The sequence below is a fragment of the Dendroctonus ponderosae genome, unplaced genomic scaffold (genome assembly GCF_020466585.1).
Source record: "Dendroctonus ponderosae isolate FM_Combo_2020 unplaced genomic scaffold, Dpon_F_20191213v2 Dpon_F_20191213_204, whole genome shotgun sequence".
NCBI lineage: Eukaryota > Metazoa > Arthropoda > Insecta > Coleoptera > Curculionidae > Dendroctonus > Dendroctonus ponderosae.
This window is the reverse complement of record NW_026018211.1, coordinates 16,635-30,159: the sequence shown is the minus strand read 5'-3', so window position 1 is coordinate 30,159 and position 13,525 is coordinate 16,635. Positions and strand designations below refer to the sequence as shown.

Sequence of the window (13,525 nt, the reverse complement as noted above, 5' to 3'; positions counted from 1 at the left end):
GGGTGTTGTAACGCATTAACCGATGGGTTATAACTCGTTAACGCACAGAGCAGCAGTGTTGCCTAGACCTATGACTTTTTACTCAGAAAACCCGGAAATTCCGGATGTTTTTCGAATTGAATCTGAAAATACTGGCCAGACCAAACAAAATGGTAGTTTTATCAATTCGACTAGCATTTGATTATCTTATAGTTTTTAAAGTTAAAGGCTCCTGTTCATGCTCAAATGTGATTACCTCTGTTTACATAAGCATGCAGCAAATGACCGAAATTGTCTTCATCGAATGGGTTCCGCACATCGTTGACCCTGTGGGCTAGTGTGTAAAAAAAGGTGTTGTTTATGAATGTGCAAAATGCGGGCATTGTATTGGTACCCATGTGGCGTAATCCGCTTCGATACTGACAGAACCCGCTATTGTGCAACGCCGGAATTTTTTTGCCATGACAATGAGGAACCAACCAACCAAGCAGACGTGCGGCTCGAAACGTAGCGACTCTGTGCGGAAAACTGATCAGCCACCATCACACCAATTAGATCATGTTCGATTGCGTCCAGAGCTGAGAAAAACCCACTATGACCAATGTCCGGGACCGTAAGGTGACATAAAACGAAACAGCTCGAATTCCCAGATTAAATTAGCACAGATCCGGAAACCCGCAAGTGAGGCTTCGTCTGGTACTTTTACGTTGCCGGCTTGCACAAAAACGGATGCCAATTATTTCGTTTTGCTTGGTCCACACCCGATGGGAGTTTTGAGCAATCGGAGAGCAAAGGGATTGTTGAAGAACCCGAAGTTTTTCAGCCAAGGTTCTACTCGAACCGGCAACGCGGGCGCGACGCTCTCCAGTACCACGACGGTACCCGGAGGTTACTTAAGACGAGTTGCAATCGGCGCTGGTTCAGTAACGGCAGCACCTTTCGCGCCTATCGAGCGCCAGAGCGTCGCAAACGGTTCCGAACACGAGTCGAAGAGAGTGGTGTGTAGTGGATGGTATTCCTAGACGAAGGTACCTCTTGTTGATCCTCCAAGTCTACTCAATCTAGCAGAATGGATAATCAGAGTTTTGTCCCGGATAGCGTAAGTGTCTTCAGTGGTAAACATGTTCTTGTACAAAATTCAAATTATTTTCTCGATGGTTTGTTGCCTCCTTCGAAATATAACGGAACACTGACTTACATTTCGGGGCGTTCACCATTTGAAGATCCTCAAAAGAAGAGCTCTAGACACCCGAAAGTTAAAAAAGGATCGCCAAACATTTGAAATTTCCGGCGAAAAAGTCGTATTTGCTTGCAGACATTGCAAAACGGATTTTTCATGCTGAATCGGCACCGAAGAATGGGGCGATTTTTCCGCATTTTCGAAGGCTAGACGGGCAGGAGAAAAAGCAAAAAAATGGAACAATAGGTTTCGTAATAGCTGTAATGTTGCCTCAGCCACCACCATTCTCGATTTGCTAAAAAGCCAGAAAGGTCGGCAAAGCATATCATTGTGTTTGTACAATGCGCGCCAATTAGCCCACGATATTCGCCCGATTTGCATTCCATTAATTAATAACTGGGCCGTAAACTTGGGGCCCCCATCTAGATTAAAATCGATGCTAAATCGCGATTGCTTAACGCAATTAAGAGAAACCGAGCCCAGCAATAGCACTAGTCAATCAAAGGAAAAGTTGCAGTTTTCAACAAAAAATCCCACATACACAAGAACTCGCCTAAGAATGCAACCCTTTGTCTTTCACAGGTAAAACAGTGAAATGAACGAAGTAGAAATAGAAACTAAACGCGAATCCAATCAACATCCTCACGTTTACTTCGACCCGAAACAATAGATTGTGTTGTGTTTGTGTTGATGTTTATGCATTACACAATTTCGGCGCGTTTCGAGCAAAATTAGATAAGACACACGCCGGCTCATCAAGGTGAACGCTTTTATATTGTAGTTCTAATAATAATAATAACAACAACAAAAATAATAATTGTTGTAAATGGTTGCTGTGACCTATTTCGGTCGGAACGAACATCGTGTCGGTTCAGTTTCAGTCAAAGGTGGTTCTTGCAACAACTTGATGAAATTTTCGTTGTTTATCCCAGTCCAACTCGGACATGAGGTCTACCTTGTCGCCTACGAAACCCACAAGAAATCTAGCGCAATAAATAATTTCATCTGATCGGCAAGCAACACCTGAGGTCGCTTCTTTGTCCAATTAGCTTCTCCTCCAGCTGGTGGCGTTTGCAAGCAAACACTCAGTGCATAAATTACTTAACCGAGCAGCTCTAGTCAATGAATCAGACTTTGTCCGGTTGTGTCAACTTGCGGAAGGCTAAGAAAAACCCATTTCGAATTCCTTTCTTGCTTCGCAGCGCATGTATGTATGCATGGTTATGGCACGAGACCTTATTGCCCATTCATTGGTTTGGCCGCACTAAAATAGCCAACTACTGTTGACCTTTGGCGCAATGCACATTCTTTTCGTTAATCACTAGTGAAGTTAATTAACTCAGCCACTATAATCTGCCCCAAGTGTTTTGGCAGTGACGCAATAATCAGCGTTCTTTTTCTATTACTTGTTCTCCGAGCGAGAGAAATTGGTGCAAGTCGTGGAAGAATATTGACATTTTTGAGTTGATTTGCTCAGTGCTGAACTCTAAGCAACTGATGACGTCAGACAGTGTAGGCCAATTTTAAATTGTAACAGTGCAATGTAGATCAAATCAGGTTGCGATTAATGAAAATGGACCACAAAATGACTACCAGAAGTGAGAAGAAAGGGCGAAAATTGCATAACAATCTTCAAACTATTTCACAAACGCATTGGAAAAAAAAAGAAAATATTCTACCAAAACATTAGTGTTGAACAAAAACAAGACAAAATAAACATTAATTATGGGATAATTCGCGAAAGTAGGAATAAAAGAAAACCCCAACCAGAAACGCATATTTAGGCCTCTTGGGACGAGGAATAAGAAATAGCAGAGGCGAAATGCTGATAGATTATGCTAGCGAAGAAACCTGTGTCTAATAAACACGTATAAAAAAACCACAAGGCCCTGGACCTGGTAAAGTCTAGACGAAAATGTAAGGATCTAACCAGTCAGTGCTAAACACGATAAACATGGCAGCGACCACAGGATGTCGAGGGCGAAAATAAGAATTAACACACAAAAACCAAGAAGGAAACTGATAATCAGTACTTGAAAATAAAAGAATATAGGGTGAAGATGATGAAACACGCGGAGATCGTTCACGAACACATGCAGGGGAACAAGATTCGGACATAGACACCATAAACAAGAAACCTACTAAAAGCAGCTGAGGCAATAATACCGAATAAAAAAACCCCGAACTACAACCAAGTCAGGAAACTCATCAACTAGTTAAAGAACGAACAAGAAGTCTAAACTATAGGCAGAAATGAACGAAAGAAAACCACAAATAACAAAGTTATTAAATGACGACGGAGAAGAGGTTCCTCAGGGGGAAGAACTAACAAGAACAGGGGAAAAATATTATAAATCACTTTACGAGGCTAAGAAAACACCTTCACCAGCAAAAGAAGAAAAAATAGGGCCACAAATGTAGGATGCGAAGAAATGAACTATAAACTAAGGAGTTTAAGTACAAGCTCGATAACTATAAACCAATAAATTGGATCCATATCAACCCAGGCAATAAGTGGATTTTAGACCAGGCTACAGTACTATGAACCACTTACAAACCGCAAAAACACCAACAGGAAAAGCAAATGAATACAATACAACACACCTTATAAAGGATATTAATTCTTGTTGAAGAAGCCAAATTTCCCAAGTGATTACCTACTCTTCAACAGAAAACCGCATAAAGTCAGCACCTGGGAGTGTTTCATTGATGTTCTTTCGGTTAAAACCACGACGTAACCGATGCCCTTAAACTTTCTCGGCTCGAGAGTGATTATCTAACAATGCGAAATCACAGATACATTTCAAGAGCGCTTTCACATGCTGAAGACGGCCATGGTGTGGCTGCAGTCTTGCAGAAATCAAAGTGTGCAACCATCTTCGTTTTCTCCGCATTGACCACCGAAAATCGGCTTTAAACCCAATGACGAGGACGCTCACTATTGCTCAAGCCGTAGGCAACCGTGTGTTTTTCTTGAACATGTCCACCAAACAGAATCGAGTTTGGCACGTAAAACCCACATCTCCTACAAAAGTCACCAGGATGTAAACCAGTCCTGTGGTGAGGCCCGAATAGCTGGGTTTCCCAATTCTCGGAATTCCGGCAAAATAATTCGTGGATTTTTACCGTTTGATCTCGAAGACGCCAAAACATTCGCTATACTCATTTATTAATCACATATGATAAAGGGAAACGATGTCGGAGAACCGTAAACAACATCGTCAATGATCGACCGCATCAATATTCATCAGGCAAGGTCGTTCGTTCGGGGACTCAGAAATTTGGGCGAAAAACAGGTGCTAATTCTCTGGGCAATGTCGGATTAACTAGGAGGAAATGCCCGATCGTTTCCCAGTAGGCAACACTTGACCTTAACAGTCCTAACGAGTCAGCAGGGAAGTTGGTCACGTTTTTTCGGCTGAAATCTTGCATGTTTGCACGATCGTCGAATTCAGACACATTTTGCAATAAGACTAACCTTCCGGATTGCACAAGAACCACTTCAATATCACCGGCATAATTTATGATAATTCGTGTGAATTTGAACTTTGAATGCGAAAATTCGCTCAACCAAGGCCGGACCTAACAGGAGCATCTGATACAGTCACAACCAGATAGCTGTTGACCCTGCCGGCCTGCCTGTCCATTGACGCATCTTGTACAATCATACAAAACAATGTCGTTGGATTCAAGACCATTTCGGCGTCAAAAACGCCTTAAACAGACCGCAAACCATCAGGAAGTGTTTATGGGAATTCTATTGTCGAGCTAATCCGTTTACAAGAACGAACGTCTCCAAATGGAGTGAATATCATTAAACCAGCCAGCAACAATTCCCACTTGTATTGAAATTGTTCGTTTGAGTGTCACACACAGAAAATTACCGCTTTGCGGGCAAAAATCAGGTGTTTTGGTTTTACTCAAACAGATCGCTGCCCACGTGCCAATCAATATAATTACAAATTCCAACTGGATTAAAAAACCACATCAGTCTTCCTAGTTGCGAAACAAGTTCTTGCAAGCCATGAGCAAGTCCAAACACTTCCTGAACCACAAAATTACGCAACGATTATCGGTTATTTGCTTGGAATTCCAGATCCCCGCAGATCTCGACAAGAGTTGGCACATTCCCAGACCCACACTAGCTCGAAGCTCCCACAGTTCGCAGGGCTCCACGTCCAGCAATAACAGCAGCCAGGTAAGTAACTGCTCAGAAATCCAATAGGGAGACTCACGAATGATTCCTCTCAGAGTGCCAAATCAGGCTCGCAATTGCTGACAGCGACCAATCTAGCCCAGATTCATCAGGATGAAGAGAAGCTTAGTGCTCGCGACATCAACATCCAGTACTATCTGGATCAGGCGAACAAAACCAGCGAACTGATCGCCGCTCTGCCCAAAGCGTGCAAACAGCCCGAACCCGACAACGTTTCGATAGCAAGTTCCATGCACTTCACCGTGGTCAACATGAATTCGCGACCACCCCGGGTACCGAAGAGGAGCTGCTGTCGAAAGCACCAGCTTACCATCTTGGTACTCAGCATGTCCGCCCTATTCACCATTGGAATACTGGCCGCCATTTACGTAATGGAAAGTGAGTAAGTTGCTATTGAGTCCTCAACTTTCTAACCGAACATGTTTGTTACAGTGAGGGCTCGCGACCAAAGAAGATACTGACCCCAGCCAAATAATCCCAGTAGTTTAAGTGGAGAAGCAATCCAGCAGTGGCATTACTTAAATGAAGATCTACTGATTAGTGTGCGCCCCAGTGTCATCAACTAGGTTATTCCAAATAGTTCCAAATAGTATGTGCCATCTTACACTGTTCTTGTGAATGACTGCAAGCCAAGCCCTCATTGTTAGAAACCAGAACGTCCAACTTGCCACTGCGGCTTTCAATCATTCACAAAGACACTGTTCTCAACACGCACCTGCCGGCCTTTAATCACTGCCTTTTTCTTTAAAATTTAAACTACAAGCGCAACTACACTTAAAAACTTCTTAGTTACTAGTTTTTAAGCAGTTTACGTTACAAGTAGCCGAAATACAAACAGGGAGTAGGAGTCCGCTTGTTGGACCAATAGTGGGGAATCTCCCAGTGAAATGTATGTAAAAACCCACCCTCTTGTTTATATACAGAGCGTTGGTGGCTACACAGACAGTGTTCCTGTGATACTTAGGTAAAACATCGATGTAGGGACTTTTTAGCTTAATTGTACAGTATTTATAATTATTTATGTATCAGGGCTGCCATGTAGCAGAATTCTGGAAAGTAATTAGATAGTGAAATCGACAGTGACTTTTTTTGAAACCTGCAAAATTCCTCCTTAACAAGCAAAGAAAAAATTGACCGTCTTTGTAAACTTTTCCTCATTAGGAGCTACACTCACTACAAGTCTTCGCAATTTTTCTAGGTGTTTACAAAGTGTTTCATTTCAACATTGACGCTCTGGGCTTTTTAAACTGAAACAAACTGAAAAAACGACAAGTCTTCTACTGGCTAGAGATTTGGTGGCTTTATTACTAGAAAAGCTCTCAAGTTTCTTAAATTTCGTGCAATTCTTTCAGGAAAGTTTGGCCTTAAAACGTGTAATTATGAATCAAAAACATAACTTTCTTTTTACTAGTCAATAGATCAAGCTGTTTAGCATCTTTCCTTTTTTTGTGTGTTGTGAACCTTTCAAGCAAATCGACATTTTATCACAGACTTGTTTGGACAGGCGACTAGAAGGGTCTTTGCCCAGACTAGAATCCAAGCTTTTACATAAAAGTCGTCCAGAATGGACAGTTTTTACAAATCCTCAGTGTTGCCCCGAATAAAATATCACCTATACTTAGCCAAAAACATTGGTAAAGATTAACTGAAGCGTTTGTAAAGAAAAAACGTAGATCCATAATTTGGTGGCTGTTAAACAGCCAGATTAGGACCCAGTAAGACCAGCATCGAGGAAAAACCTGGCAACCTTACTTAACCCAAAGATGCCAATTCCCGAGCAAAGCAAACTAACACTCACCTCAATATCCTGCAGAGTTTGCGTCCATTTGTACTTATCCAAGTCGCACCCATTGCCACTGTTGGGCTTCAGCTTGCCCTTCTCCGACTCGTCCTCTTCCTCCTCAACTGGCTCAGCAGCACTGCTCTTCTTATCATCAATCTCCTTCTGGAGCCTTTCGGCCTCAACATCCGTGAGCTCGGTAATCTCTGCAGGCTTTACACTCTCCTCTTTCTGTTGCTGTTCGACCAGCTTCGCCTTCTTGGCTTGCTCTTTCTCACGCTTAGCTTTCAATTCAGCTTCGTGTTGGGCGCAGCTAATCTCCTCCTGGCGCCTGAAGGTGTTCATCACCAGCTGCAATCAATACAAACAGTGAAAATTCTGGTTGCAAAACTAACCTAGCATTTCTTTAACTGACCTTTTCCCAGTCGCCTCTGCTTCCACCGGTGAAAAAGTCAGTCTTTCGACCGAGGAAGCTCACGAAGGTGTCCAGGAGCTGAAACAGACGAGATTAGTGGGCTTTTTTGGTGAGTAACAGTGTTTGGGGGTCCAGTACCTGGTGGGCACCTTCAGGATGATGTTGGGCGATGGTAAGAAACAACGAGTCGAATTGTTCAGTCTTGTTGGTATCCCCGCTCATTTTTGTGGCCGAAAATTAGCAAAATTCAGTTAAAGTTCATAGAAAACCCGAAAACTTCGATACAAACTTCGCCGCAAAGACTGTTATGGCTATCCACTTCTGGCTTCTGACATGAATTGACAAATGGCAGAGTAGAGATGTAAGGTTCGGTGGATGAGTGAAGAGGTGACAACGTTGCGAAGAAGTCTGTATGCGGTGGAATATTTAATCAATACTGAGGTTAGCTGGACTTGGCTGAAGATGGCGTCGCCAGTAGAAACCCGGGCGACAATTTTTTTCTATTAAAGAAAATGTATACGAATGTTTTTTCCTGGAAGCCCACCAGGCTAAAACGAAAACTATTATAAGGAATTGCATCTAATGATCTGACCCAAGTTTTTTGGTAGTGACGCAATAACTATCGTTATGTTTCTATTACTTATTCACCGAGCCAGATGGAGTTTTGATACTTTCAACGTGTTTTATTAAATAAATGGTCACAATTCGCGAAAGAATTAAATAATTTTCATATTATTGATTTGATTTCTTGGCGATTGTTGGCAGTTTCTGTGAAGTTTTCATTCAATTTACCGATACATTTTCTAGTTGTATGTGTGTTTAATACGCTTAAGGACCAGAACTGCACAATTGACGCAAATTACTAACGAAACTAAAAAAAATGAGAAACTGAAGAATCTGAAATGGTGACGTCAGTGCCAAATGAATTGGGCAGACTGTATAATTCAAGTGATCCTAAAAACGAAACCTTTGTAGCAAAGACAAAAAATTCGGCTGTTTGCCTAAAGGGCTGGAGCGAAGCAGTCAAGAACATAATGAAAATTAATAAATAATGTTCCTAGATAACCTGGGGGGCTCGCAATGTGATATGGAGGCTTATTTGAACGCTACGTGCAAGGGGAAAAGTTCCCCACTAAACACAGGGTTGGCTAATCTTTCGCCACGACTGAATGGCCGCGGAAATCAAGCATGAATTGTGTAAACCTGGGGAATTTCCATTTTTATTTTTACACACACAAAAGCACAACATTTTTGAATGCGTTCCATCTTATTCCACAGATGGCAGAATCCGGGGCCGCTTCGTCGAGTCTGCATGTTTAGCATTATCCAGGTCGTTACGATGTGGGGAAATATATAGAAAAATTGAGCCCGACGCGAAATACGCCGGAATATTATGTTTAAATTGATTTTTCTAGCCGGAATGGAATGGAATAGAATCGCGGGAATATTCAACCAAGTGCAGCCATTAGGGATCGTTCGTCCAGCTCGTGCAATGTACCGTGACTTAGCAGTGGCTCTAATGGCACAACCTGCCTTCTGCTTAATGTGGCATATTCTGGTAAATCTTCCAGAACATGCGAATGGAAAAAGCATGAAAACCCACATTTCCCCAAAAAATGTCTTAGGGCAGCCTGATCGATCGCCTGATCTAAACCATCTAGACTTTTTAAGCAGCGGACCATGGGCAATCCTGATAGAAAATCAACAGGACGAGTCAGTTTAAACCGATTAACGATTAAATGGGGAAGTTTATTTGGACTTTTTGTATGAAAAGACACTACAAACTCACATAAGAGGCGTGAAGTACTTGTGAGGAAATACTGAAATCAGATGAATAAGGAGACAATAACTGGGCCTGCTGGATCGCCTGATCTAAACCATCTAGACTTTTTGGAACAATGGGGGAACATATGTGTTATTCCTATTTCAATGAATTGAGGTATGGAATCAATAAGCGATTGTCGAACAACAAAGTGATTTAAGGGTGTAAGAATTGGCTGGGAAAATCGGATGGAATAACTTAGCGATGAATGGGGACGCCTTACGAGAAACCGAACTTAAAAGTGACAGAAACTTCGGGCCAAGGTTAAGATTTATGGCAGAAATCCGCCATCGAGTAGTGTTACTTTCGAGCCTTTTGGCCATAATTCCGGGGCAACGGCTCAATTCCGCAGCGGCTTTACATCGTTTTTAATGTCTTCGTCGGCACGGATTATGCTAAACTCGTAACGGATGATCCATTTTAAAGGACTCCGGCCGACACTGCTCGTAAATTCGGTTATCGCGCTTTTTGCGACTTGAAGCCAATCAGTTGTTGCATGAGGGTTTGGAGTGTTACAATGCACAAGGAAAAACGAGGAAATTTGAATATTTCCATTACCATCATGAATAAACGCGCCCACGAGCTTTGATGTTAATACAGTTAAGTGTCTTGGCACTTTGACAAACTGCTTCCTCGACGATACAAAAGGAAAGCGTGGAACTCTCGTAGAGAGAAGCGCGTTTCTGTCTGATTTTCTCTTGTTTTCGTACGCCAGCCGGCTTGTGGCCAATTTACTCCGAAGACGGCCAGAACTGGATAAGTGAGAAACACTTTGCTGAATCCTACCAACATTCAACATTATTATATACATATGCAGGGTGACAAAAGAACAAAGATTTTCTATTGGAAATTCTACTGTCCAAGAAGTACAAACCAAGTCACAACCAAGTGGCTCCAGAGACAGAAATTTAATGGATTTAAGCCGGGAGAACGGGGCGGCTAAGCCACAAGTCTTTCTCAATTGGAAAAACATTGCTTGGATGATCTCGCACAACACTAAAATGAAGCCCCGTTGTGCTTGTACCATAAGAAGAAACAATTAAAAACACAAAAATTACGAAAAAACTATTTCTTGGGGGCTATTCTTCGGGGATAGATACATCTCTGTAGAAAGGATGTTATATTGGCACCCTGTATTCAAATATTCGCATCGAAAACCGACTTGCAACGACTTCAATTGGTCTCCCCAATGGGACTTTCATTGGCTTGATTCGGCCTGACCTTTTAAACCTCGAGGACTCCCAGGGCCCGAAATGCCTAATTAATATGTGAATTACCTTCCGAGTGTCCCAAAAGAACGATCTAATATGCGCACATTTCCACTCGAGGAAAAGGGGGGAGGAAAATTGCCCACTGGGGCGTTTTGGATCAATATATCACACGCCACTATGTGCATTTTTGGAATGTTCATAACTTTTAACCTCGGGCAATAAGCAAGTTCAAATTTGCACAGTTTATGGCCAAAACCTAAATCTAAACCTTCGCCAAATTCAAATCAAATCGCATCAAGCCCGAATTTTTCCCGACTTGATAAATCTTGGTCTCAACATTAACACTTCCGCAAATCAACGCCATGCGCTTGACAAATTAATAACTTCTAACCCAGAACATACATCGACTTGAAATTTTTACAGTCTGTAGAAGATACTTAGGTCTAATTGCGATGAAAGTTTCATCCAAATTGCATTAAATGCTGATTTTTACCCAATCTGTAAACGCTGATCTGCGAATGGATTATTAGAATTCCCTCAACCGTACGTTCTTATTGAAAAATCACAACTTATCCACTGGGAAACTTCACAGTTCACTAAAGACACTTCGACAAAAAATCCCTGAAAATGTGAAYTCAATTAAATTAAATCCTGATTAGTCTAAGAATGAAGGATTTYCACAACGGCACGSTCCCATTAAAAAATTCGCAACTTGCAACCTACAGCAAGTAGAAACTWGAAACTTTCACGGTCTGGAGCAAACAGTTAAATYWTAGAAACCTGAAACTATCAATTAAATCTCACTGAATCCTAAMTTTTTGCAACTTTGCAAAGAAGTGATCGATTTTGCAAAACTGCACCACCCATTTTTCGTATTTGCAACTACCAASCTCGAACAAGTAGAAACTTGAAACTTTCACCGTCGAAACAAAACAATTCAATCTGGTAACCCGRAAAATTTCGTTCAAATATCACTTAGTCTTGATTTTTACRAACTTGTAAATTCTGGCMACCCAATTTCACCCAACCRCAGGCACMTATTTAAAAATTCGAAATTTCCAACTCAAAGAAAATAAAAACTTGAAACTTTCACAGTCTACAGCAGGTWAGYRAAGCTGCAAAGCCCGAAAATTCCTGTCAAATCGCGCTAAATWATAATTTGTAGAAACTTTGTACACTCTGACCCATATATGACCGATTTMAAATATTTTCTCATTTCCTTGCAAAAATTCCCCACTTTCTAGTTAGAGCGAGTAGAAACTTGAAACTTCCACAGTTTATAAAAGACATCCGAATATAAAAAGTAGGAAAATTTCATGCACATGGAACCAAATCTTGACCTTTAGAAGCTCTGGAAATTTTGGCCTGACAATGAACGATTTACACAACTACACGCTCTCCTTTAAACATTAAAAACTCCCAACCTAAAGCAATTAGAAACATTGACTTTGTAACACTTTAGAGCAAGCGATTTATACCCTGAAAATTCGAATTAATTCTCATTTAAATTGTGATTTTTACAATTATTTTGACCAGAGAATGGACGACTTCAACTAACTATAGGCACACATTTAAAACTTCGTAACTTCCAACACAGAGCAAGTAAAAAATGGCAATTTTTCACAGTCTAAAGGAAAAAATTGAACCTGCAAACCCTGGAATTTTCACTCAAATCGCCCGGAATCTGATTTTTATTCGCTTTATAAACTCTGTCCCATATATGAGCGATTTTGCAAAACTGCATACTTGCGTTCAAAATTTTCCAAAATTCTACTTAGAACGAGTAGAAAGTTGAAAACTTTCACAGTTTACAAAAACCACCTGCATATAAGAGCCCCTTTGAGTTCTATTCAAATCGCACTAAATCTTCATTTTTACAAACGTTGGAAATTCTGACTTTGAAATTTTCCAGTTTAGAGCAAATAATTGAATGTGAAACACTGAAAGTTTTCGTTAAACCAGAGCGAACCCTGATTATCAATAAAATCTGCCCTAAAAATCTTCAGTTTCACAGCACTGTAGAGTATGGAAACACTTGAAGCTTTGACCGTCTAAAGAAAACACTTCATACTAAAAGCCCTGGAAATGTCAATAAAACCGATCTGAATCCTGAATTCCAAAATTTCTACACTCTATTGTCTCCAAAAAAAAGTCTCCATAATAATTTTAAAGGGAATTAAATTCAAATCAGATATTTTTGCCAAAAACGCCAAATCCGTATCGTCGGTTGCCTATCCCGATTGTGACGTAGCAGGTCATATCAACAAAGTGTCTCGTGTCTATTTTGTTGTATTCGCAGCTTTGTTTTATTATTTAAGTTATTGTGCTTATCATTATTTTATTGATTATTATTATTATCTTGCATAATGGAAAATAGTGACTTGTTGACATGACAAAATTGGTCAAGCCGTTTCGGAGGAGTATGGTAACTGAAACTGTTACAGTTAGTAATAGTTATTATAGTAGAATTTTATATATATAGATTTACTTAATTTAAACCAATACAGACAGATTACTATATTGAGGAGAGTGTAACTAATAATGATTTTACGGATTTTTACTTACGCTGCTGCTTTGACACCCTTAAGTTCGGCTGAATTAAAGCGTTCGTAGTTTTTTTAAAATTCGGTAACCATAAAAAGATGTACACATGGTAAATTGTTTGCTGCCGCTTTAAGGAATCCTTCTGAAGCGATTTTTTAGTTTAACACAAACTATAAATCATTTAAATCGACAAAATAATTAACGAAACACAACTACACGAACTAAACACTATGCACAGAACGTAAACAATCCGCCATTTATATGACCAGAGACGTCACAACCCATAGGATTGCGTTTTAGAGATTCATGAATAATTTGAATTTTAGCTGAATTTGTTTATTAAATCTTTAACAAAATAGCAATAGATAGATAGTATAA

General features: G+C 40.5%; 2 protein-coding genes across 2 annotated transcripts; one reads left to right on the top strand and one right to left on the bottom strand.

The window, feature by feature from the left end:
* Positions 1 to 860: 860 nt before the first annotated feature.
* On the top strand, positions 861 to 6,452 carry LOC125503618. Its single transcript, XM_048664336.1, has 4 exons — positions 861 to 1,078; positions 5,256 to 5,357; positions 5,411 to 5,753; positions 5,808 to 6,452. The coding sequence occupies exons 1-4, from the start codon at positions 1,049 to 1,051 to the stop codon at positions 5,834 to 5,836; spliced, it is 504 nt and encodes a 167-aa protein (XP_048520293.1). The 5' UTR covers positions 861 to 1,048; the 3' UTR covers positions 5,837 to 6,452.
* A 613-nt stretch (positions 6,453 to 7,065) lies between these two features.
* Positions 7,066 to 7,919, bottom strand: LOC125503617 (nuclear migration protein nudC-like). Its single transcript, XM_048664335.1, has 3 exons — positions 7,709 to 7,919; positions 7,571 to 7,648; positions 7,066 to 7,506 (listed from the first exon to the last, which is right to left on the bottom strand). Exons 1-3 carry the CDS (start codon positions 7,790 to 7,792, stop codon positions 7,081 to 7,083), a joined length of 588 nt encoding a protein of 195 aa, XP_048520292.1. The 5' UTR covers positions 7,793 to 7,919; the 3' UTR covers positions 7,066 to 7,080.
* Positions 7,920 to 13,525: the final 5,606 nt, after the last annotated feature.

Coding starts and splice junctions, on each gene's coding strand:
- LOC125503618 (XM_048664336.1), top strand. CDS start 1,049: ATGGATAATCAGAGTTTTGTCCCGGATAGC. Junction 5,358..5,410: donor CCAGCAATAACAGCAGCCAG/GTAAGTAACTGC, acceptor GATTCCTCTCAG/AGTGCCAAATCAGGCTCGCA. Junction 5,754..5,807: donor CGCCATTTACGTAATGGAAA/GTGAGTAAGTTG, acceptor TGTTTGTTACAG/TGAGGGCTCGCGACCAAAGA.
- LOC125503617 (XM_048664335.1), bottom strand. CDS start 7,792: ATGAGCGGGGATACCAACAAGACTGAACAATTCGACTCGTTGTTTCTT. Junction 7,649..7,708: donor ATCCTGAAGGTGCCCACCAG/GTACTGGACCCC, acceptor CGTCTGTTTCAG/CTCCTGGACACCTTCGTGAG. Junction 7,507..7,570: donor GCAGAGGCGACTGGGAAAAG/GTCAGTTAAAGA, acceptor TATTGATTGCAG/CTGGTGATGAACACCTTCAG.